This window comes from Xenopus laevis, chromosome 5L, assembly GCF_017654675.1.
Source record: "Xenopus laevis strain J_2021 chromosome 5L, Xenopus_laevis_v10.1, whole genome shotgun sequence".
Lineage (NCBI taxonomy): Eukaryota > Metazoa > Chordata > Amphibia > Anura > Pipidae > Xenopus > Xenopus laevis.
The window spans coordinates 107,755,060-107,782,413 of NC_054379.1; the positions used below are offsets into that span (position 1 = coordinate 107,755,060).

At 36.7% G+C, this 27,354-nt stretch overlaps 1 protein-coding gene across 4 annotated transcripts in view; it reads left to right on the plus strand.

Annotated features, from left to right (window-relative positions):
• dis3l2.L (DIS3-like exonuclease 2) overlaps positions 1-27,354 on the plus strand; it is a 186,137-nt gene that overhangs the window by 52,700 nt on the left and 106,083 nt on the right. For all 4 annotated transcript variants that reach the window (XM_018241355.2, XM_018241354.2, XM_041563235.1 and 1 more), the window contains one exon: positions 15,092-15,164. In XM_018241355.2, the coding sequence (XP_018096844.1) occupies positions 15,092-15,164 (73 nt within the window). The remainder of the gene's footprint in view (positions 1-15,091; positions 15,165-27,354) is intronic.

A 27,354-nucleotide genomic window follows, 5' to 3' on the forward strand; every position in this document is an offset into this window, starting at 1 on the left:
AGAATGTAAGTAGAAGTGAACGAAGGGTAAAGGAATAGTTCAGTGTGAAAATAAAAACTGGGTAAATAGGCTGTACAAAATAAAAAATGTTTCTAAGATAGTTAGCCAAAAATGTAATATATAAAGGCTGGAGTGAACAGATGTCTAATAAAACAGCCAGAATCCAACTTCCTGCTTTTCAGCTCTATAACTCTGAGTTAGTCAGTGACTTGAAGGGGGGCCACATGGTACATTTCTATTCAGTGAGTTTGCAATTGATCCTCAGCATTCAGCTCAGATTCAAAAGCAACAGATATGACCCATGTGGCCCCCCTCAAGTCTCTGATTGGTTACTGCATGTTAGCCAGGGTAACCAGTAAGTGTAAATCAAGAGAGCTGAAAAGCAGGAAGTAGTGTTCTGATTGACTTGTTATACATCAAATCACTCCAGCCTTTATACATTGCATTTTTCGCTAACTAACTATATTAGAAACATTTTTTTATTTTGCACAGCCTGTCTATTTACCCAGTTTTTATTTTTACACTGAACAATTCCTTTAAAGGGGAACGATCCTGAAGATAGTAAGTCAGATTTTGATTGACGTGTAATAAATCTTTGGGGCTCACTTTGCCCAGAAGATGTATTAGAGCTAACTTCCATAACACTCCATCACAAATCCTGCATCTATAGAGACCTGCTTATAAGTTATTTTAAAAGTGTGAGCTCTATTACATTTTTAGGCAAACCCCCCCCCCGAAAAAAAGCTGTATTAAGACCTAATTGTCAATCAAAATTTGACTCATCGCATGCATGAAGATGCAGATTGCTGAGAGAAAGGGTAGTGAAGAATAACTTGATTATTTCAGAAACAGTACATCATTTTAAACTGAACACCTTAAGAAAGTTTCTTATTTCAGTGAGATGAAGCTTATAGTTCCCCCTTAATATGCATAGCTAGGCCCAGATTAGTGGGAAAGGCACAAAGGCCCGGGCCTAGAGCAGCAAGATTTTAGCAGAGGCATGCTGCACCCTAATTTTCCCTGAACATGAGATTTGACATCTCTTTAAATCTCCTGCATGCCAAATCTCTAGTGCTCCAGCAGAAATCAGCACGTGTGTGAAAGAGAAGGGTGTGGGGATGAGGAGTGGTTTTAGGACCACATGGCCTAGTGGTGCCAACATCATAACACTTCTGCCTCTGAGAAGCTGGATATTGGCCTTGGGCTGTTATAAGAAATCCAATACCAGCTAACTAGATGAGACTCTGGTGCCTTGTTTGCCTATTTATAACAGTTTCTTTCACTACAGTAAATGCAAAGGCATAATCCAAATTTCTATTTTCTGTAATAGAAGAAAATCTACGTATAATAGGCTTCTATTTCATTTCTAGGATTTAGTGACTAGCTTATTTTTTGCTTCTTGGAACATTTTTTGAGAAGACCTGGGAAGAACATTGTGATTTTAAAGAAGAACTAAACCCCCAAACTAATGAAAACCCCTACTCTCCATAGTCCCCCCTCTCTGTTCCCTTCCCCCGCACAGGTTGTAAATGCCCCTAAGTCTTTAATTACAGATCGATGCAGAGTCAGCACAGCGGAGCTCGCGGGCGCCATCTTCACCGCTTCGGTGTCTTCAGTTAGAGGTGTATCAGCGCATGCGCAGTTGTAGTAATTTTTCAGTGCGCCGAAATTGCCGAAGGGACCCGAAGATTCCTGAAGCGGTGAAGATGGTGCCTGTGAGCTCCGATGCTCTGACACTGGGGGGGTAGGAGTTTTCATTAGTTTGGGGGTTTAGTTATCCTTTAAGCGTACTAAGTATATGCGTGGTTTCAGTAAAAACAAAAAAAAGTGATACGTTTTATGGAAAAAATAGAATTTACCTCTTTAATATTGTGCACATGGAAAGTATAAGGGCTCTTTAAGGCTGTGTGTGTATTATTTTCTCTATCAGTTTAATGGAAATATGACTGTCTATTTTCCTCATATTTATTTTTCTCAACCTTCTATGAAGTTACTTTGAGGAGTGTGAAGTTGAACTCTTCTAAGATGCTATTGGTAAATGCTGACTGAGCAATACTCCCCCTGTTCTTCTGTTGTGTTAACATTTCAGATGGCAAACAGAAGTTATGGAATGATTTGGTTCAACCCCCCAACTTATCGCATATAACCGCTAATACTAAATGTAGTGGTTTCCTAGCTAAATTTTTGGCAACGTATTAATGACAATAGAAACAAAGGAAAACTGGAAAAAATCAGACTGGAGAGGAAGGTCTTATTCCACAAAATGTGATTGAAGTGTGAGCCACATTCCAGGGCCGGAAATAGGGGTAGGGAGAAGAGGCACCTGCTTAGGGTGCAACAATAGGGGGGTGCTGTGCAGGTACCTATTCTGCATACCCCTAGTTCTTAGTCGCTTCCCTTTGGTGCTCTGCCCTCCCCTTTACCACTTTCCCCTCCCCGACTGAAGCTCTTTTCCCACTCCATCCCTCCCCTCTATCACTGCCTCCCCCTCTATGTCCTGGTGCACATGTTCGTGCTCGCACATGCATGGGAGCAGCAAGGTTGCCGGCCCAGTTTCCTAGGGTCGGCTTGGCCCAGCCCTGCCACATTCAAATGTAAATAAAAGTTGGAGAGCAACACAAGCATGCAAACAGTTCCTCCTAGTGCCAATTATGTGCTGTGATTGACTATTGATAGCCTCTATGTGAACTGGCAGCCTACAAGAGGCTCTGTTTGGCAGTACACCTGTTTTTATGCAATCAAAACTTGCCTTAAAGCCAGTAATTCAAAAATAAGCACCTGCTTTGAGGCCACTAGGAGCATCCTAGGGGTTGGTGAGCAACATGTTCCTCAAGAGCCACTGGTTGGGGGTCACTGCTCTAAACCATAAATTGGGAGGTATCACTTGGACGACTTGCTTACCAGTTGCTAGTTGCCCCCAGTGCAAGAGGCAAAATACTTGCCAATCAATGTGTTTTTTCTTTTTTTTTTTTTTTGTAAAGTGAATTTTTAACTTGTCATAATTTTGTAAAACACTGTTTCACTGCTATCTAAACGACAGCTGTGGATTATGAAAAATAAGCCTACAATTTTGCAGCTGGTCTTTGATCTACGTTTTGACTTTAGACCTCAACCGTACCAGATTTCCCACTGCCAGCGATTGTAACTAAATATGTTTTCCCACAGTACCCCTGGATGCCAGCAACTTGTTGTGTGGGCATCAAAGGAATGTTCTGAACATATGACTAGGGTTTACTGACAATTGTAGTGGATATTGCCTGTCCTGTGGACTGTTAATTAAGGAAGTCCCTAATAAACCTAAATAATGGAGAAATTAACTGGATCACAAGTAAGAAGCCTATAGTTGGCTGTGCACAAAGATCCTAATTGCTGAGTATAAGAATTTCTTGCCGGATCAGCTATCAGCCTACCACTGATAGCTACAAGTCTTTCTTACAAGAAGGGAAATGTATGTCGTCTAGCACCCCACTAAGTTTTGCTCCCAGAATCTCATCCTCTTTAAAGACTAATATCTTATTTTCAGACATGTTGAAGATATTTTTACACTGCTAATATCTTGCTGTTGGCATTACTGCTCAGTGTCCGCAATACTGAAAAAGATCTGATTTGTTGTATGAGCAACTGCACTGTTGCAGTTAAAGGAAAGGTTAAACATAAGTAGGCTTTATCAGAAATACAACAGTAAACTCCTCTCAAAGTAATGCTGCTCTGAGTACTCTTTTAAAAGAAACACAGCATTTCTTTCCTTATATTGTGTACACATGGGCTTCTGTATCAGACTTCCTGTTTTCAGCTTAAACCTCCAGGGCTAGGGCTTGCGCATGCTCAGATTGCTTTGCTCTCCCTCCTCCTCCCTTTTTCCCCCTCCCTTACCTGCTGTAATCTGAGCCCTGAGCTGTGAGTGGGCAGGGAGATACTCAGACAGGAAGTGGTCACTAGCTAATATGGCAGCTGCTATCCTAAACAAACAGAGGTTGTAGAGTTGTTAAATCCGGTATGGTACAGCATTCTACAGAATAAATGTAGCATTCTAGTTTACACTGTTGTGGTTAATCTATTGGCAATAAACTGCTTTGGTAGCTTTCCTTCTCCGTTAAACACCTTTCTTTACACACAGTCATATGAAAAACTTTGGGACCCCCTCTCAGCCTGCATAATAATTTACTCCACTTTCAACAAACAAAAGATAACAGTAGTATGTCTTTCATTTCCCATGGTAATCGGAGTACTGGGGTGTTTTCTGAATAAAGATTTTTAGTGAAGCAGTATTCAGTTGTATGAAATTAAATCAAATGTGAAAAACTGCCTTTGCAAAAATTTGGGCATATAATTTGAATGCATATAACTGCTCAATACTTATTACTGGCAACACCAAATTGGTTGGATTAGCTCTTTAAGCCTTGAACTTCATAGGCAGGTGTGTCCAATTATGAGTAAAGGTATTTAAGGTGGCCATTTGCAAGTTGTGCTTCTGTTTGCTCTCCTTTGAAGAGTGACAGCATGGGATCCTCAAAGCAACTCTCAAAAGATCTGAAAACAAAGATTGGTCAGTATCATGGTTTAGGGGAAGGCTACAAAAAGCTCTCATAGACGTTTAAACTGTCTGTTTCAACTGTAAGGAAGCTTATTTAGACAAGCCAGTCATTTTGGAACAAAGCGCTTTGGACTGATGAGACAAAAACTGAGTTATTTGGTCATAACAAAAAGCACTTTGCATGGTGGAAGAAGAACACTGCATTCCAAGAAAAACACCTGCTACCTACTGTCAAATTTGGTGGAGGTTCCATCATGCTGTGTTGCTCGTTCAGGGACTAGGGCCCTTGTTAAAGTAGAGGGTCGGATTAATTCAACCCAATATCAACAAATTCTTCAGGATAATGTTCAAGCATCACAAAGCTGAAGTTACGCAGGAGTTGGATATTCCAACAAGACAATGACCCTAAACACCCTAAAAATCTACAAAGGCATTTATGCAGAGGGAGAAGTACAATATTCTGGAATGGCCGTCGCAGTCCCCAGAATTGAATATCATTGAAAATCTATGGAATAATTTAACTGAACTGGAGGGATTTTGTATGGACGAATGGTCAAGAATACCACCATGCAGAATCCACAGACAATCATCAAAGGCTATAGGAGGCGTCTAGAGTCTGTTACATTTTCAAAAGGAGGCTTCACTAAGTATTGATCTAATATCTCTGTTGGGGTGCCCAAAATTATGCACCTGTCTAATTTTATGATGCATATTGCATATTTTCTGTTAATCCAATAAACTGTCACTGCTGAAATACTACTGTTTCCATAAGGCATGTTATATATTAAAAGGAAGTTGTTACTTTGAAATGATAAACAAAACTCCAAAGAATTAAGAGGGGTTCCCAAACTTTTTCATATGACTGTAAGCTTCTCAAAATTGTGCGCTGTTGATTTGTTTCAGTATGGAACATTTTCTACCAAATCCAGCTCCTGAAGAACATTTATTAATATCATTTATTGCTCTTAGGGGAAACGTATTTTATTTAAATGCTTTTTACAGAGCAAATAACTTTTTTAAACAAGGCAGGACAAATTTGGCGCTCTCACCTCTATCATAACAAGTGGATCTTGCCCGAAAAATGGATATTGATGATTATGGACTGTTTTAATTACTGGTTAAAAGACCCAATAGAATATAAATTCTGGATTTAATCAGCTGTCATGCAATCCCTCTTTCTTAATTTAGACTGGTACACTAATTTGCAATAAAATGTTGGATATGGTTATTGTATGAATTATGGAGTGCTCGGAGAAGTGTTACATGCAGAAGAGGAATTGTACCCTATTTCTGTAACTTCCAGCTTAGTAGCTGGGTGTTGCAATGATATCAGATATTAAATCTATTCTTGCTGATCTCTTCCCGTTCGGTTTACAGAGAACTGGATGCTGGTTACCGTGCTAGAGACAGGATTTGATTGGTGTATTAAAAAAAGACATTCTGAAAAAGCTTTATCCAGAGGCCACTGGGCTTATGAACTTAACACTTCTCCAAGCCATCTGCTGTGTGCATCACATAACCCAAGATCAAGGGTGGCACTGGTTTAATTTATGTGTTGTATAAGGACCTCAGCATGGGAATAAAGACCTTACTGGCAGAGCATTTGATGTTATGCTTCAGCCTTTTGCCCAGTGTGTTTTGTGATCTTAAGACATTTGGCCACTTTCCATCTACAATTTACTATCCTAAACTCCAGGTGACCTGGAATTGTGAAGTGAACATTATTTATCCAGGGGACAACTACTCTAAAGTATTCTTTATTTGTGGGGAAGACACTTAAAGCACCATAGTAATGAATGAAAATGGAAATTGGCTATATTTTTTGCACAGTTTAATTTGAAGTTCAAAGAGTAGTAAAAGAATGAGCTGCATTTTGCAGAAAATCTTGTGTACAAGCCATAGGCATTGGTTACCTGTTAGTCCTTATATGCATGCCCAATTCATATGCCATTGGGTGGTGGTGGTGTAATAAAAGGCGTTAAAGGAAAATAGTAGAGCAATGTGAACATTTTTTTTCTTTGTGCTTAGGAAATTACAATATAATTTGCTAATGTATTTCCCATCAGCAGAAACTGCACTTTTCACAGTTTGCAGCGTAAGTAATGTAGATTTTCTCTGTGCTGCCATAGAGCTAGTCTAAACAGAAAACCTTGCTCTATAAGCAATTAACATTACCAGTGTAATGAGAGTATTCCGTTCCAAAAAATTTTATTGTGAATTTTGCAATGTTTTCTTTGATGTTAAATTTCCCCCAATATAAACTGTTCCAGTGCAACAATAGCAAGCAGTCAATTAGTTTACCAGTAGTGTCTAATTAGTTAGATGTGTAAAGTGATAGTTGCCACACTTGTTAGTAAATTAGTACACAGTATCAGTAGTGCTGTGAAGAAGCTGACCATAACACTACTGATCTCTATGTATCTTCGCGGGATAACTTACTGTTTTGGATTTGCTCATCTTTTGGCACATTTCATTGTCTTTAAAACAGACAAGCATGCAGTAGGAGGGAAGAAGAGCAATCTTAACAGGTGCAGCCTGGGAAGAAAACCATACTCCTGGCAATTTTGCTTGGCACAGGTCTGGTTGTAATTGGGGAAAGGGACTTAAAGGGGACCCGTCACCCAAGCAAATTATTCAAAATCCTATTTTATTGCATTAGTCAAGCAAAATGAACTTTAATTACACTATATAAATTATTTGACTCTTGTTTCCTTCAGTCTGGGAATTCAAAATGATAGCAAGCAGACAGCAGCCATTTTGTGCACACTGTTATTTAGGAAAGCCTTGCATCATCTCAGAATCTTGTTTGTGCACCAGAATGGGGGACCCGATGTCCATTCCCATGCCCTGGTTACACAATTAAATGGTAAAGCGAAAGGGGGAATGTGTGGAGAGCAGTGACCTCTAGGTAGTGCTGAATGGAAAGTGAAAGTAATTGTCTGCCTCGCCTCTATGTCCATGGCATAGAGGAGTGGCAGACAATATTTGATTGACAGATGAGGATTTTTAAATGAGTTTACAACAGCCATGAATGCTTTAATAAAAAATAGAAATTGGATTTCATGTTTAATTTGAAAAGGACTTTTATTATACAGATGTTTGTGTCTGGGTGACAGGTCCACTTTAATTATAACTTGATTACTACAAGAAGAAAAGACGGTAGTGGGATGATTGCAGAGCAGATAATGCAGTGGATCTGCCCCCAATCCCCCCCTCAATGAACAGCTTCAGCTAATTTTAGCAGTCAAGCTTGGTGCCCAAAGTAATCACTTTTTGGTAGGAGCAGAAACCCATAATGATGAATAAAGTGCTGTACACTGCATCAGTTCACATAATAATCGTTTGTGAAACATTGAACAGCTGTTCTCACCTGCTGCTTTCTTGGTAAACTTTAGTTTTCCAAAAAGTTTTACATCATTGAGATAGAGAATGTAACCTTATTTGGCTTGAACAATTTAATATGGAATGCATCCTTTTAGAAAACAAGACCATTTTAAAAATTTTGAAAACATTGATAAATAACTTTCAGACATAAGCATACCTTGCTAAGGGAAGTTTGAAAATTTGTTTGGCATATGCCTTCTCCTGCAGCCTCTTTGAAGGAGCAGAAATGAGATGTGAGCTGACTTGAAATTTATTGTTTGAAGTCTGCTTAAAAAGATCTGTGCAGGAGAGAAAATGTGGTTATTTTTGTGAATGGTAGGCCGATTAACTTTTCTCTCCTTTTTGATTTATTTTCTCTTATCCTTCTTGTTCCTGACCTTTACACTTCCCACCATCCTTTTTCCTTACCCCTGATTACATCTGAATACTACACCATGACACTATATTTGCTTAATACCGAAACAGTAGCTTAAAACTCTTGCAATATAAGATATCCGAAACATAGTGTGGATATTGATGGTCAATGTAGCTTGACACTCCCTAGTAGTACTTGGTCAGAAGTTGATTGTACAAGAATAGACAATATAACCCAAGGTTCAGTGGTTAGAATGTGTTTTGGATTACAATTTAGTTTATTGTAGGTGGTTTAATCACACTGCAAAGTCATTTGTAATCTAATGCTAAAAATGCGATGTTCTGGACCAATGCTGACAAATCTGTTTCCTGGCAGGTTTGTAAAGATGGCAATGCCCTTTATTCTATTTAAAGTCTAAAGGATGTTAAGCAACATATCCTTCTACTAGAAAACAGCTGAGCCTCAGGCTGAATGCAGGGGTTAAGTGCCAGTTGATGGAGTTCCAGCAAAGGTGTTAATTACCTCTATTCCGAAGGCTGTCCGGATCATTACTTAGAGATGTTCCACTATTTTGGATTAAAAACAATCACAGCTCAAATAAGAAGTGCAAAGCATCCAGGCAGATTCTGCACACACATGGAAACCAACGTGCAACATTTGCGTGGGTTTCAAAATCCTAAAAAGCTTGTAAATAAACAACTGTCTAACACCCTTTTATTTTCCACGGACTAAAATTAGTAGACTCTTTTTTTCTAAAATGGTGGTGGTGGTGTTTAGTATGCACCTGCCCATGCCATTTACATTTGCTGAAAAGTTCTCAATTTCCTGGCACTGCATGTATTTTACTATCTCTCACCTTAATGAGCCAAATCGACATCCATTGCTTTTGCTACTATATTTTGTTGATCATGTTTGTTCTCAAGAACTGAGAAAAAATGTGTAAAGCTTCATAATTTAATAATGCCATGTCTAAAATCTTAGTGACACAACCATTTTTTTTTAAGAACTAGTTCTGTATCTTTTAATTACTTATTGGTGTCGTAGAAAGACATTTCACATTATTACAGGGGATTAGTGAACCCCACACCTCAAAATTGGGTCCGGAGAAATAGGGATGCACCAAAACTCCAGTTTTAGGATTTTGCTGAATACTAAATCCACTATAGAATATTGCCTAATTTGCATATGTAAATTTGGAAAAACAGTCCTCATGCAATAATGAAAAAGTACACATTATAATTTGGTTTTGGGTTCAGATTGGCCAGGCACTTAGGTTCAGGTGAATCTTAAATGGCTTAATAATTAAATATAGAAAAAAGTGAATTGTTTTTTTTTAATTGCTCTCTCTTGTCTCTCGTACTCCCAAACTTAATGAAATAAAATGTAATTCTGATGAACTTTCTAATATACATTCATGTTTTAAGTAGTTTTACATTTATTTGTAAGTGTAATTGACATCAGGATTTTCTTTCTGTCCCTTGCAGCAGTGGTTGTTTTGACTCTTGAAACTATGTAGAAGCAATATCTTTTACAAACACATCTAAAAGCATTATACAAATTGTATTTATGAATTGAAACCTTGAAATTTCTTAAGATTTTTAAATGTGTTATAAGTAAGTTGGGGATTGGCGATTCCTGGCCAGTGAGCACCAAGTGCAGGTATGAGATCTGTTATCTGGAAACCAGTTATGCAGAAAGCTCAGAATTACGGGAAGGCAGTATCTCATAGACTCAATTTTAATCAAATAATTCGGATTTTTACCAAACTTGACCTGGAATTGCAAGTTCCAACACAACTTGAGATCTGGCAGATCCTTCTGCTGTCGTTGCCAGGCAGGTAGATTCTTTAAAATGATATCTTTACTTCCTATACATGCTTAATAATTCCCCTATCACCCCTCAAAATACCAGGTTTAAACCTGTTGAGAAGTTAGTTAGGAGTTTTCTGTGCGCAGGAGATCACCCAAGAATTGCCTTTAAGATGCTGCTTGCCCCGACAACGGGAGGTGGACTCACTCTGCTGGATGTAAAAATGTACTTTCTTGCCAGTCAGTTAGTCGATGCTCACTGGTGGATCAGCCCTAAACTAGACAACCCAGCAACCATTTTGGAAGCTGCAGCGGTTTGGCCTTTTGAGGCTTTAGCTAGACTTGCATATTGAGGCCCTTCTAAATACTATACAACTATACCACCTATGCTCACAGTGGTTCACTCCTTTCAAAAAGCCTTGAAAATTTCCTTAGGTAATTCAGACATGGTCAGAATAGACTCCATTGTGGGGAACCCCCAGCCTTCCTCACTTTCAGTTGATGCGATGTAAGTTGCTGGGCCCATCATGATATCAAAACCTTAAAACATACAGCCAAGATGGTCATTGTAAGTTGTTTCCATCCCTTATGCAGGAATTCAGACTTCCTTCCAATATGTTTAGGTATTTAGAGCTTAAGCATGAATTTAAAATACAATTTCCCTATAGTCCATTACACCTCAAAGAAACCACTCTAGAAGTCTATCTACTCAAATCAGGTTTGCACAAACCACTCTGTGTGTTATACCCTGTTAACATTAGCGGGCCCCAACCCATTGGATAAGATTTAAGAAAAAATGTAAAAGGATATTCCTGAGTTGGAAGATGACATGTGGAAGGATGCACTTTAACAAGTACTTAGTCTAACTGTCTCCATGTGAGACCACTTCATACAAATTCTCAACAGGGGTATCTCACTCCATATAGACTGTAAAACTGTATCCTAACGTCTAGGATGCTTGCCCTAAATGCGAGAATGCTATTGTCATATTTTCATGTATTTTAGACCCGTCCAGAAATTCTAAAAATTTGTTGGGAGGTGTTAAAATACCTGTCTGATTGTGTCAATGTTCCCAATAGCGGTTCTCCTCTTGTATGTCTTCTTTGTGTGGTAACAGACCTCACACTCGCCCCACACAATGAACTATGTTTTCTGCAACTATTGTACTATGCTAAGAAAGTGGTACTCCTACATTGGCAACTGGCCATAATCCCTTCCATAGAGTTTTGGATAAAGCTCTACCCAGACAAAAGCTAACCGACATACCTAGAGGATGCCCCAAAAAATGTGATGGTCTGGGCTGCATGAATGTCAATAAAATAACCCTGTAATAACTGTGCAATTGTATTATTTGAAATTTGTTGATGCTCTCGGGACTTTGAGTCAGCACAGCAGAGCTCACGGGCCCATCTTCACCTCCTCGGGTCCCTTCGGCAATTCCGTGTCTGTCAGCGCATGCGCAGTTGTTCAGGACTGGAAAATTGCTACAATTGCGCATGCGCCTATACGCCTCTTACATACTAAAGACTCCCGAAGTGGTGAAGATGGCGTCTGTGACTGTTGTGACTCTTGTTAGCAAAAGCCTATTCTGCAGGTGGATTATCGTTACACTGGTAAGCACCAAACATGAAGTAACTTTAGCGGGTGTGTGTTATAAATCATAACACACTATTGATTTTTCATAAATAAAACCATATGTAAAAAATAATGTTCATCACAAGTCCCTTTCCTTGAACACGTTTCACGAGATGGTACAAAACCCCTTTAACACTACATCTACTGCCTCTAATACTGGAGTCCACACAGGGCTTTATTGTCTAGCAATATACAACAGTATGCCTCATTTATGCTTTCTCATTGTTCTTAAAATGTATTTATTGAGCTATATATATCAAAAGTAGAAATACAAAAAATTATCAATACAGTAGGTACAGTGGGTCCTATTCATTAGAACTTATTTAAAAGGAGGAAGTATGAGACATAAGGTATGGGGGAAATATCAACAGTGAGAGCTCTTGTATATAATATATACTGAATAATGCTAGGCTAGATGAGAGTAAGTTTATCTAAAAAGTCAGTTTTATATAGTCTTATTATATATAAGTTTTTATTAAAAAGATTCTTGATGGTGGCATGCATTGTTGAAGTCTTAAATGCATGCATCTGAAATGGTAATAAGTGAGGTGCTGAAGAGTAAATACTTGGAGATATGCTCAGTAAACCCTTAAGTAAACCCTAAAAATGAATTTGGCTAAAAATGATATATTTTATATACTGCACTTATTTGAACTTGGTGGACTTTGACTTTTTCAACCCAATTTAACTATGTAACCTAAAGTTTCAGCTTCTCAATAGTAAATGTAAAATGTAATGTCTACCATAATCCACCAAATCAAACTAAGGGGAAATCCAAATCTGTAAATCTGCATTTAACTCTAAATAGAATGTAATGATTCTTATCTATATTTAACTTTGTATCCGTGTTTCATATCTTATCAAATCTATACACTGGACAAAGCTGCACTATATGGTCAAATGTATTGAGACACATAGAAAGTAAATATCCCCCCCACAGGATTTCACGAATATGTATATCCAGATTAGAATTTGGATTCATTTTGAGATTTGGCCGAAATTGTTCATGGAAGATAAGGTATTCGACTGAATATGAAAAAAGTATATTTGGTGCATCCCTAATCTTTTGTGTCTTTTCTTTGGTTGTTTAACGTTTTGACCAGCCCTAGCAGGGATCCAGCTGTGTGTCAGCTGTATTTTGCCTTCCCCATGCGTTGCCAGTCTTCATTCACCATAAATGTTTAACCCATGGACTGTTAGTTGTTCTCATAGGTGCTGACTTTCCTTACCTCTAGGAATGGGACATTGTAAACAGAATAAGGAAATTAAGATGAAAGGGAAGTAGTAGGGAAAATAACCCATGTCTAAGTATTTGCAAGTTGTTCAGCCCATTGAGTGATTTTGGCAAGTATCAGCAAACATCTCTGTGCTGTTTAATTGAAGACTTTATGTTGGAATGTAAATACCCCTAAAGGAAGGTTGTTCTTACAGTGTTTTCAGAAAGCCTTTTATGTAAATGGCTAAATAAAAAAAATTTCTGCTAAGACTGCGGTTTCATACATTAAAAAATTTAATGATTGCATTAAAATGATTAAAGTAAACATTATGGAGATATCAAAACCTGTATCATAAAGTTAAACTGTATATAACCCATTTAGAGACATGTATAGCTATTTTAGTGAATGATGTACAACATTATAGCTGATTTTGCCTACACTATCTTGGAGGAGTGCTAATTTGAATGGAGATGCAAGCATTACTTGGAACCAGCACATTTTAATAAATCATACCAGCGAATAAAGTAAAATAAAAAGCTATCCATGCAATAATAGGAATACCTCATTTTTCTTGCTGCTACACTGTGTATTAGATACAGAAATCTAAAGCAAAAAAGAACGTTGGGATGTCAACTCTCACCATTAACTTTTGCAATATGTTTACAGCCACAGCTGTAAAAGTTAAGTGAAATATATTTTAATGGTGTTCTTGTATTGAGTATAAATGAAAACCTCACCCCAAGCTTTTTGTCCTTAGGAAACCTACTTTGCTGGTTTTATAAGTGTAAAACAGATTGAAAAAGTATTGGGACTGCAAGTTCATGAGAGATTTAATGCATGAATAGAAAGTGAAATTGAAAAGATATATTGTATATAAGATCGTATTAGATGGTAGACTTTTTCTGTAAAGTGTTTGCAGATCTTAATAAAATGAAAGAGAAATGGAACGAGAGGAAAAAGATTTTTATTTTGCAGTCATTTCTTTTCACCAGCAATATTTTTAGGCTCACATCTACTTTAATACCTAGGCATCTAAATAAAGCTGTTTAGTCCACTTTACACTTAACTGTTAGGATGTTGTAGGCAGTGGTATTCTAAGACAATATGCAGCAGGTCTTTATTTTTAATGATGTGCTTTCCATGGCTTGCTCAGGAGGGGGGTCATGTTGGTAGGGTGCAGTTTTGTTAAAATGGCTATTGTTGTCCCACAGCTTCAGTGGAAAAAACACATTTATGTCATAGGTGTCCTTTACATTTTTTTTTACTCTGCTTCTATCAGTTTGGCATTTTTAACTGGTTGCTTAAATATCCCTGCAATGAGAGTCAGAGAGTCAGAATGGAAGATGAGCCATCTCAAAACTCAAAAGTATAAGCAAAATAATAAGAATAACAAACCATTATACAGAGACCCAAAATGTAGGGTGGTAGTTTCTCTTAGAATTTATTTGATGCAAACAGTTAATTATTAGTTATTTCCTTTTTCTCTGTATAAATAAAACATCATTGGGTGCAATCTTTTCCATAGAGAGCACCTGTAGATAAGCCACAGAAAAAAACATTGATTTTTGATTAAAGGGGTTGTTCACCTTCCAAACACTTTTTTTTTTTCAGTTCTGTTGTTTTCAGAATGTTCACCAGAAATAGACTTTTTTTTTTTTTTTTCAATTTTACATTTTTAGCTCCCTTTCCTGTATTTTTTTTTTTGCAAAAATCCTGATTGCTGCCTTTTTCCTACTTTTTCCTAGTCCTTATCAAGCATAACGCTCTTTTGCTAGAGATTTGGTTGGATCTGTAAAAAAGGTGCCAACCTAAGGTGGCATAAATAAATTTTACATTTTTAGCTCCCTTTCCTGTATTTTTTTTTTTTTTTTTGCAAAAATCCTCAGATTGCTGCCTTTTTCCTACTTTTTCCTAGTCTTTATCAAGCATAACAATCTTTTGCTAGAGATTTGGTTGGATCTGTAAGAGCATTAAATATACTTTCATTCTATAAAGTTTGAGGAAAGCCTCTGAAAAACTTTCTGCTATATATTTGTTAATGTATATTTCCTTGTAGAATAAGCCACGGCTTCTTAGGCCATTGATAACCATATAAAGTATTAATACATTAATTTGTCTATGCTGTTCATAGTGAGTCTTTGTCTTTGTTAATGTTTAGGTATTGAAGACTGATGTTTGTGAGGGTGATGATGTGCCGGGTCACGAGTACTCAACTGGATGTGCTCAGAAAGGTAAGTGTTTTGTTTTTGTTTTTTTACCTTCATTTTACATGCATTTTACCTTCATTGTAACACTGTAAATTAAAATAGTTGATTGCAGAGGTGGTTTAAAAGTTAATATAAATAGTTTACAAAACCAAAATATATTATATGAGGAGGAAAAAGAACCAGTATATTTGAAGACTGTATATGGCTTTGGGTTGGAACCATAGCTGAACATTACTTAAAGCAGTGTTTGATACATAGTCCTATCCATAGAGTTTTCCAGGCATACTATAGGCTACATGCTATATCCTTCTCTGGCAATCATTTTGTGTTCTCTCTCCTGTTTTAGTATTCACTGGGCACCTGATTGGTGAATTATGCCAGGATTTTTTTTATTTAATGAAGATAGTGGCTTGGCAGTAGAAGACATGCTAGCCTACATGTTTTTTTCTTCTTTTAAACATACCATTTTATTGAACATCCATGGTATATGAATTGAGGAATTCAGTCTTGAATTCACTTAATAATTATGTTTGTTCCCATTTCCCATACACCTTAGGTTGGCACCTTTTTTAAATCTTTTTTTCCATAATAATAACATTGACAATTTTACAATTGAGGTGGAAAAACATGCACAAAAATAGTGCAGGTCCTAACACACTTTTGTAGGTTACAAACATTACACAAGACATATTTGAGCAAGCAGAGGAAATGGAATAAATATTAAACTTTGGTATAATACTGCATTCATTTTAAGTTTGTAGCCTACAAGTTAGTTCACACTTTACTCTGAAGCTCTAGACAATTGTACAGAATTTTATAGATTTGCTAAAACAGAAGAAACATTTCCCATGCGGTAGGTGATATTGGATCTGTTCATAAATGGGGATTGCTTAGGCTTCTGTGCATCCTGACCACCAAAACTGACATGCATAATGGCAGTGACCAATTTATTTATGTATCTGCTACTTCCACCTGTCACCTATGTTAACTGTCAAACCAGTAATAATGAAACTGATGATCTTTTGTAAGAACAACTGAGATTCTGTAAAGATTTCTGCTTTAAGTAAGCCCTTCAAAGAATTTGTTCATATATAAAACCAATCCTTGAATCATATGAAATGGTTAAATAAAAATCCGCCTCCTATGTACTTTTTAGGATTAGCAAGCCAGAACAATGATTATATTAACTGCATATAAGTACATATAAAAGAGATGTTACTGTGCAGTCACCATGGATAACCTTCTTCTGCACTCTGCTATATAAATGTTGTTATAACCTGAAATAGACACTTTCTTGCTATTTCGGAAGCCCATGAACACTTGTAGAAATCTCCCAAAAGATCAGCTTTCAGTAAAAAGGATTTTAATCTCTGCTTCTCCAGCCAACAGAATTTCTTTAGTTAAAGGTGGAACTTGGAGACTGATTTCATCTTTGCCTGCTGATCTTGTCCAAGAGGACTTTTTTTTGTAAAGAAAAGAAAGCAGAGAAATTAGGTCCTCTTTACAAAGTACTAAAGAAGATTGTTACAGAAAAGATGCAGAATATTTAAGAAAATATGTTTTATTGGCTTTTTGTGAGCATTTAGTTTGCAGTTCCTCCTCCATGTCCATTAAACTTTATAAATTAAAAAGTCAATGCAATATATACTATGATTTGTGATCATATTTTTATTCCACAACCTTTTTGTTTCTAATCTTTTTGTCAAACTCCACAATTATCCTATTTATATTTTCATCCAGCAATGTGCAAATATTATCTGTTGCTTCTTATAACAAAAGTGATGTTTCCATATTGATAGTGCTCTTAAGTACTCATTACCGTAGACTCTACGGTACATAATTTAACTTACTGAATTGATAACTACATTGATACTAACCGATAACTACATATTAAAATATATTCTTTAATTCTCCTCATACTCCTTGATTTCAAATATACCTTTTATGTGAAGCACATCTGTCCAAGGTCGTCCTTCTCTTCCTCACAGTGAAAGGATCTTGCAGATGTGCGTATGACAAATTGCAGTTAAGCACAAGCGGTCCAGGTTAATGCAATCACATACACGTAATCATCCAATATGTCTTAATTACCAGTGGCATTTTTTTGGACGACTTTACCAAAAGCTTTTCTATTTGGATTTGGGCCTCTTCTGCCAATTATAGTTCTGAGCTCATGTAGGTCTGAGCTGTATGTTTGGCAGCGGATGTTTAATATGAAAATCATGCAGTTAGTCTTTGCTTATCCCATGAGACCTTATGATTCCCAGTTATAGAATTTTTCAGCTGTGCATGTTAAACGACAAGCGGAAAGTAACACCTTACGTGATTCATTACCCAGAATCATTTTGTTGCTTAAATCTACATTGGTAAATTGATTTGAAACCTTTGAGGCAAAGCTTAGCCTCAGATTTTATTTGACTCGTTATTTATTGGTTATTTAACAAAGAGGTTACAGTAGATATCTTGACATGTAGTAGAGTGAAAATTAAATAAACCTGACAAATGTAAAATTATGTTGAAACGACAGTTGTGACGTAAATGTCAGACTTCTTAAGATTTTCTTTTATGTTCTTTAGACTTAAAATTACCAGTGTTTTTATACAGGCTCATTGTGATTTAGATACCTGAATCTGTAGGGCTTCCCAGCCAGCTGTAAAAGCTAACTAATATCTACAGAGCATTCTGGGATTCTAATTCTCCATCTTCCTATTGTTCTACTCTGGACATTTGCTTAAGTGAGCTAAGGTAAATCTAGTTATCCAACAAAATTGACTTGTGGGCAGGAAATACTTTGTAGTATGCCCTGCCAACTGGACTGACTTATGACCTGGTTACCCATTATGGATCATTGAAGTTAATACGTTTGTTAATCAGCTGACTTGTCTTACATTGTATCAACAGCCTGAGACCCCAGGGCAGAGAATAGAAAAGGACAGACATACTGCATTTAAAAGCATTGCATATACAAATAACGATAGAAAATTGTAATGAATAAATATGGCAAGGTTGCTTAGAATTAGGTTTCCTTTTATTAGGCAAATGTTTTACTGCACATTAAGGGGGTTATGCATCAAAGGTAGAGTTTGCGATGTTTTTCCGACCTCGAATAAACCCATATCTTGAATGTTTACTTAATTAAGAAGATACCCGAATATAAAAAAAAACAACTTGATTGAATGGTTTTAGCTGGAGTATTATCAGATTCGAGCTTTTAGCATTTTCGGGGCATAATAAATCTCAAAAAATTTGAGTTTTTTTTTTTCTTGAAACACTGAGTTCTAGAAAAACCTGACCACAACAACTCGACCTTTAATAAACAACCTATATATTTAATAAACAACCCCCTCAATGTTTTCAAAATGTTATGATGTGCTTTGGAATCACTAGAAGACACATTTTTGGTAACCTAGGAATTGGAAGTATTCTTTTATAAAGGACTTGTCAGGAATTGTTTGTTCGAACATTTAGCATTGATTTTTGGTTTGCTAGATACACATACAGTGGCGCACGTGTGCGTGATCTCTCCTTTCGAGATATTTGTGACACAGGGGTTATCTTATTATTACATACATTGACAATACAATTATTTCCAGAGGCTGAAATGTTTAAAAGAGAACCTATCTACAGTTTATAGGTTTCAGGTCTCCCAAGAGCTACATAATTTGGGTACCCTGTGAATGTTTGATATGTATTTGTTCAGAAGATGTGAAGTTCACATTTAAAATGTGCCTTTGTTTTAGAACAAAGTAGAAAGACCTATTTGAATTGCATTTTGAATTCATCAAAATGTTAATTTTCAAAACTATATGCTTTTCTGTGGTCAGTTTAAAAATATAAATCTAAAAGCAAAAGGCTTTCCAAATCAATGTATTTTATTTCTGTGCCTATATAACATTTTTTTTGTCTATATATTTTTAAAAAATGCCCTGAAAAAAATAGCAAAATATAGTTGTCCTAAGTAAGCAGAATGTTACCCCTGTAAATGCAAGTGCTAAATATGCAAAACGCATATTTGTTTGGCAGTAATAAGGGTTAATAGATTATGTGTAAAATATATACATCTTGTCACTAGTACTAATCATAATACTCTTCTTTTTTGACAGTAGTTGACTCTTAAGTTTGGGTTATTCCTGACCTCAGCTGTCCCAACTCTCTCTTTCTTTCTTTTGCTACCCTCCTTTTTTCCTCCTGTAATGAGGCTTTGGAAGGAAGGGGGGTGTTGGAGGTCACCTGATTTTCCAGTAGTTGAAACTGTAATATATACTTATCACAAGGAATCCTGCATAAGCAAGGATAAATTACAATATTTCCCACAAGTTTTAATTTGTGGTGAAAGCCCCTTTGGACTCCATCCATCATGATACTTAATGCCTGAAAAGCAAACATAGATGAAACTTTGCTTTGGTAGATGTTTGCTACTGGAAATACACTATTAATACTGAAACAATAATGTGGCTCCTTGCCCAAGGTGTGGTCTGATAGGAAATTAGATGTGCCAGTTGGGTAGAGGATTGCCCACGGAAGAGTGACATCAGAATCTATAATTCAGGCTGTCTCAAAGCCAATTTTTTTTTCCAGTTTGTGAAGGGCATGTAACTTCAAGCAAATGTCTTGTTCAGCTTTATGAACCTTCCTTTGTTATTGTTGAGGCATGGCATCCTAAAGAGAGCCATCCATTTTTCCTTCTGAAATGCATGTTGTTTGTATTCATAATATATACAGGTTTGGGACCTGGGGTTTTATGTATAATGGATCTATCATAATTTGGATCTTAATACCTTATGTCTACTTGAAAATCATGCAAACGTTAAATAAACCCAATATAATTATCATGCTTCCAATAAGGATTCAGTTTATCTAAGTTTGGATCTAGTACAAGGTACTGTTTTATTATTACTGAGAAATCAAATCATTTGTAAAAATTTGTAAAAAACGGAGACTACTTTTCTGTAATTCGGAGCTTTCTGGATAACAGGTTTCAGGTTAACCACACACTCACCCACTCACCCACTCATTCACACACTTACACACTCGCTCACATGCACTAAAGTACCCCCTCTTGTACAATATAAGGATATTGTATGTTACCGAGGAGTTCCATGACCATATAAAAGCACAAGGCCAAGTGTTTTTATACAGGTCATGGAACTCTGAGGTGACTTCTAATATACTCGTATTTTGTAACAGGGTGTACTTTATTATAATATACAAGTTTCAGTGAGTCGTGACAAAAAATTACATCACTAAGCACTGTTTATATAGTGAATAAAGTACCCCTCTTGTAAATTATAAGGATATTCTAAGTTACCGAGGAGTTTCATGACCATAAAAAACAAGGACATGTTTTTATACATGTCATGGAATAATATTTATCATAATATTTCCTTTGTGTTTTTTTCAGCAAATGTTTCGCTTTATATACTAGTAGTAGGTTTAGTTCTCCTCTACATTGTTCCATTTCAATTAGTGTATCTGAATTGAATGTTTATGTCTAAATTCTAGGTCTCTTAATTTATCTGTAAGTTTCGTTATCTGTTGTGTTCTCAGTTTTTTTTTTTTAAGATGAGCTCCTTGCTTAATTAGATGGCCCCTGATCACTACTTTATGGGTGTCCCATATTATTGCTTGGTTTGGTTTCGCTTGATTATTCTCCTTAAAATAATCTATTTGTTTATAAAGATGTTTACATAATGTATTATCTGCTAGTAAGGATTCATTTAGCCTCCACTCTCCTCTTGAGGCAGATATCTGAGGAACAAGCATTGTGACTGTAATAGGAGAGTGGTCTGACCATGTTTTAGGTTCTATATTGGAGTTTAATAGGTAAGGGAGGGAAGTGCCTGATATTAGTAATAGATCTATTCTGTTATGCGATTTGTGTGGTGAAGAGTAGAAGGTGAAGTCTTTTTGTTTTGGATTTAGACATCTCCATATATCAAAAATATATTGGTCCCTTAAAAATTGAATAAGTGCTCTGTTTGCTCTACCTGTGCCTCCATCCTTTCGATGGAACGAGCAGTCAGATTTACCATCCTACACAGTATTAAAATCACCTGTGACCACCAGGTCTCCATTTTTTTTTGTTTGTTACAAAGTGGGATTGTTTTGTATTAGGTGCATATATTCCTACAGTTGTTAGGGGCTTATCATTTAATTGAGCTTGTAATAGGAGGATTAGTTCGTGATTCAGGAATCAGGATTGCTACTCCTCTCATTTTGTTTGTTGCCAAAGAGTAGTAGCATCTCGTTAGCTGGGGATGCCAATATTTAGGTTCTCTGCCTTTTTTAAAGTGTGTTTCTTGTATGACTAAATATTCCTTACAAGCCATCCGCCTTTAAACTGGTGAGTTTAGACCTTTGGCATTATGGGAGAGGATGGTTAATTTGTAATCTGTTGTGTTAGTCATTTGTGTTAGCTGAGAGGAGAACCAGTGCTCAGCTGAGGCCAACATTTTCCATACAATTGTGCTATTCTTTGTGCTCAACCACCGAGGGTAGGGGTAGGGTAAGGTTGGGAGTTGGTGAAATGAATATATCCTGAAATTCTTGGACTTTACAACATAATAACAAAGCATATATAATACATTGCCATTGAAAGCTTATTAAGAAATAGATGGATATTATGGAAAAAAGAATGTCAAGACGAAATTTAAGCAATGCATGTTTCCCATCTTTGGTACCTGGGAAAGTGTCCTCTGGGGCCACAAGTGGGGCCCGAGGTTTCAAACTGTCCTGGGGGGGGGGGTTAAGAGGAGGTTGCTTGTCACCTCTCCACCTGGGAATTGGATAAATGTATTGTAGACATCAAATGAAATTTTTGGGAGTGCTTAAGCTGTTTCCCATTGCTTCTGTGGAGATGGTCTGCGTCATTGAGGAAGTGGATCCTCTGGAGGAATGTAGTCAAGCTTTGCTGTGTGGCACAATACTTTTGTTCTCTAGGGTGTTTAAGCGTGTGGGGTCTGGCTCCATAATGTTCTATTAGCTTGAAGGGGTATCCCCAATTATATCTGATGTTATGTTGTCGGAGATATGATGTTAGGCCCTTCAAGGCTCGCCGTTTTGCTAGGATGGATGGAGCTAGGTCTGGGTATATCTGGTCTTCCACTGCGATCTCTCCTGATGGTTTTACTGCTTCCATGAGGGCTGCTTTGATGCGGTATTTATGTAGTCGTACTATCACATCTCAAGGAGGTTCTGTTGGTTGTGGTTTAGGTCTGAATGCTCGGTGCGCTCTATCAATTTCTAGATCCACTACTGAACAATCTGGGAGTAAATTTTGAAATACTTATATCAGCAGTGGTTCTAGATCTGTAACCGATTCTGGAAGACCTTTGAGTCTAATGTTGTTGCATCTGTTTCTGATTTCAATGTCTCCCTGTTGAGATTCAAGATTTTCAACCTTATTAAATAAGTATGATATATAATTTTCCACCTGATGTGAGTATTCTGTGAGATCGCTAATTTGGTGTTTCTTGAAGGTTACTGCCCTTGTGTTTAGTACATTAGTGTATATTTCTTGTTATTTTTGTTATGTAACCAGATCTTCTTTTTCAGTTGAGGTATCAGTAGAAAATAAGGTTGCGCAAGTTTTGTGGCTTAGTGTTCTTTTATTGCTGCACCATTTGCGTTTCAGCGTAGTGTTCTCTGGATATGGGGCTGTTGCAGTTAATGTTTTTATTTAGTAAGTAATGGGAGTTCCAGTATTATATGCCGCTCTTGCCTGTTATTTTTCTGGCACCTCGGTTCCCTTCAGATTTTATCCTCTCCCTTTGCAGTCTGCCTCTTAGCTTTGGCGCCTTATGATCTTAAGCCTTTCCATTTATTATGGCCGTTTAGTGGCTGAGCAGTGGATGGTTGCACTATGTCTAATGTGTTCCACCGCTGCTTATCTTAATTACCGGATTGTAGCCGGAGTAAGTGACTGGCAGCAGGGAGTTCGGTATTGCGTATCTCCTCTGTGTGTGTCTGCCTAACCAGCCCTGTTCCCAGTTGGCTGCGCACCGTTACTCACTATTGCGCAATGGCGTTGCATGGGCTCCGATCTCTTCGTCTGTTTTCAGATCAGGTCTATATCAGCTGTCTGCCGGTGCACTTAATACACAGCGGGGATTTTGGTATCTCTTTACGCAATCGCCTTTATTTATTTGAACTGTCCGGTTCTCCACTGGCTGCTTGTCTGTGTTCACCGCCCAGTAATGGCGTCTCGTGGGTTCAGGCCTCACCGTCTGCTTTCTGGATCGGGTCCACCTCAGCTGCCTGCTGTCTCTTCTGGGCACCCTCCGATTGCCTTCTGGTCCGTGCCTTAGGTTTTTCTCTTTTATGGTGAGTTTGTTTTGATTTTGCTCACACTAAATGATGTTTTATGCCTTTTTTATGCAGAGCTGTTTGAAGTGCGTCCTTCCCGATCTGTGGTTAGCCACGCCCCCCCAAATTTAAAAAACTTTAATCGAGTTTGGATAATTTCCTAGTCAATTTGACAGTTTTGACCATAAAAAAAAATAAATCTAAAATTTGACTTTTCAATTCAACCCGTAATAAGTCTGCCCCATGGTGTGTATACAACATTCATAACAAAAATACACAGATGTGCTCTGGGAGACAGGTCTCCACACTTCCAGAGATTTCTAGAACAGCTCATCCATCTGAACAACATCAAAAATTTAGATCTATAAAACACCCACTTAGGTCCACATCACACACAGCCTCAGTTTAAAGTGTTTGTGGCATAATAATTTGAAATACCGTTGCAGATGGGAAGCTGTAATTTTGGAAGAATGAGCCATGTACAAATTCCTATGCGCAGCATTAAAGCTAGGTCACTTACAGTAGATTCAGGTCTACATATACTGGTTCTTGCCTAGTTAGGCATAACTTTAATAAGATCAAAACTTGATAAAAAAAATTATAAATAAGGAAAATATAATTATTCATGAAATGCAATCGAATGTAAGAACGCATGACACTTGTGTTACATTATGAAGCTAAACTGACTGATGACATTGTAATTTTAACACGAGAGAGAATTACTAGAAGAAGTTAATTGAAAATCATGACACCAAAACATAAGGCATTATGCTAGGTAATCAAATCCTGCATGAACGTGTCGATAATTAGAGAGGAATGATATGAAAAAAACAGTAGCTGAAATGCTTTGACGAATGATGAATCATCAAATAGACACACAAGTCGAGAGGAATGCTGATAACTCAAACTGTTCAATGAGGACCCTTATACCTAAAAAGCTATCTATCTATCTATCTATCTATCTATCTATCTATCTATCTATCTAGTGTGTATGTGTGTGTGTGTGTATATATATATATATATGTGTGTGTGTATGTGTGTATGTGTGTATGTGTGTATGTGTGTATGTGTGTATGTGTGTATGTGTGTATGTGTGTATGTGTGTATGTATGTGTGTGTGTGTGTGTGTGTGTGTGTATATGTGTATATATATATATATATACACACATACACACATATATATTTATTATCTTTATAAAGTACATACATATACACACATATATATTTATTATCTTTATAAAGAACAAGGTATACCACTTATAAGTTTTACAGAAAAAAATGAAAAATCCAACAAATTTTAAATTCAAATAAATTTGTGATTGTTTTTCTTTAAGACCTGTGGAGTGCTATGTTTTTGCATTATATTTTCTGTTATTTGTACCCAGGCAGATCATTTTTAGTGTAGCGTGCTCTTTCCAGTATGTATATACTGTATATTTTATATGTATAATATGCATATATTCGTTTGTGTTTATATTTTTAGAAATGTGTTTTTTTTTGTTTCATTTGCTTGCTCTGTCTCATGATATTCTTGGTCCCTACATTAACATGTTTCAGGAACGATTACTTAATTTCTCCAAATTGAATTTCTGACCTTACAGTGTTAAATAAATTGGCACTTTCCATTGGCTTCGTATAACTTTTTATTTAAGGAACAAGTACTGTGATCGAAAGATGTTTCCCTTGTTGACCCAGGATGAGTACACAGCCTGTAAGAATGAGGGTATGTGTTTTTTTCTTGTAGCTATACCAATTTGTAGATATCACTACAAATTCCCATGGCAAGCAGTTTTGGAGATCAAGCATTTAATCCTGTCAACTCCAATAGGGAAGCTTGATAAGGATGCATTTAAGTAAGGCTTGGACTGTGCACCTTTCTGCATATATAATTGTAAACATTTTGTCTTAATTTGACACAAAAAAAACTAAATCTGTCTGAATCATTTTGCACTTTAGCTATATGTATAATAAGAGAGTTTGAAATGCTTCTGAATGTCAAAAAAAGATAATTTAATCAAGAAATAGTGTTTTTTTTTCTATCATAGCAACCATTGTCACACATAGCACAAACACAACAATGCATACTTCCCAACTATCCCTTTTTTTGTGGGACAGTCCCGATTTTGACAGCCCAGCCCGCAATCGCAGATTGTTACTGATCTCTTTTGAACTGAACTAGAAAAAGATAGAATGTTTCTGAAATGTAATTAAATAAGAACATTTTGCCAGATGGCTCAGAATACTTGGCACCTGCACTTTGATACATTTGCAACTATTTAAGATAAGCAAAGATGCAATTATAACTATTTAAGCAGGTCTCTGGGAAAGCTTTTAGGACAATTCACCTTCATTAGCAAAACTGTAATAACACATAAAACCTGACCCTAAAACCCCAGAAATGTTTTCAAACTTTCCATAACCTGACAAACTTTGTAAAAATGGATGTGGTTTTTAGGGGGTGTGGCCATGAAATGTTTTTGTTATGCTGCAGATCTTTTTGTCCTTCTTTCTATTTTTAAAATGTTGGGAGGTATGCACAATCCTAGGTTTGTAGACCTCAAGCAAGTATGAGTTAATTTGTATTTGAAATATGATCAGTAAACCGAATTGAGAAAGTTGCAGAGAATGGGGCAAAGTTATTGTGGTCATGATCCCATGCCGTGCAACTTCCCTTCCCTAAAGCCTTAACTCTGGTGGCAGGAGTTAGTCCTGACAATACAGCCTATCCAGCTTGTAGCCTACAGCATACAAATTCCAATAGTGTAATCATCATTCAAGTATATAATTATATTTATCATAAGAAGCCATTTTATTCAGCACACATATCTGAAAATACATTTTTTTTTTTTTACCGATACATTCCCGCTCTCTTCAGGATGTCCGTAATACTACAAAAAACTTTCTGGCACTATTCTAATGGGAAGAAAACAAATAGCAGTTATTTACCTCCCAAAAGTAGATGAAAGGGCAAGTAAAGGTACATTAAAAGCATCCTTGATCTGAAAAGCTCTGTAGTTTTTCCCATATGAGCCCCCTGCACCACAGAGTTTTTCCTTTGTATAAAATATAAACGCAGTTCTCTTTTAACATGAACCCACTGACCATCTGATTTCCACCTAACCACTGCCCTGGCCAAGATTCGTGCCCAATGCTCCACACACAGATCCCCTGAATTCACTACTAGTTGGATTAGATGTGCATGTGCTGAAGAGTTAAAAGATATTTTATGTATGAGTGCAGCTTCATGTTAGTTTTGCTGTAAATTAATACAGATATAGGATTGGTTATTCAGAAAGTTCGGAATTATAAGAAGGTCATGTCCCATAGACTCAATTTTATCCAAATAATTAAAACTTTTGAAAATGATTTACTTTTTCTCTCTAATAAAACAGTACATTGTTCTTGAACCAAACAAAGATATAATTAATCCTTATTGGAAGCAAAACTAGCCTATTTGATTTATTTAATGTTTAAATGATTTTGTAGTAGACGTAATGTATGAAGATACAAATTGTGGGAAATAATGTTTTCTGGAAAACCCCAGGTCCAGAGCATTCTGGATGAAAGGTCTAGAGGAGTATGCATGTGCAAAAATGTTTGCTTATGTGTTTCTTATTGTTTTTTAAGGATAATTATTCCTTATTCCAACATTTTAAGTTTTCCTGCTTTATCCATCAAATGTTTTTTCACTAATCTGCCACTTGCATTTTTTCCCTTGGGTCCTTCTGTAGATGGTAAATTACATTTACAGTATTAGTACCTCCTATGGACAAACAAAGATCTTTTTGTTATTTTCATAGTGTCTGTGAAGGTTCACTCATCCAGGTCATGGTATATCTATAATAATAAGTCAATTGGACTTGCTGTATTTTTATTTCTCTTGGAGACATTTTTCTAGTCATCCAACTGG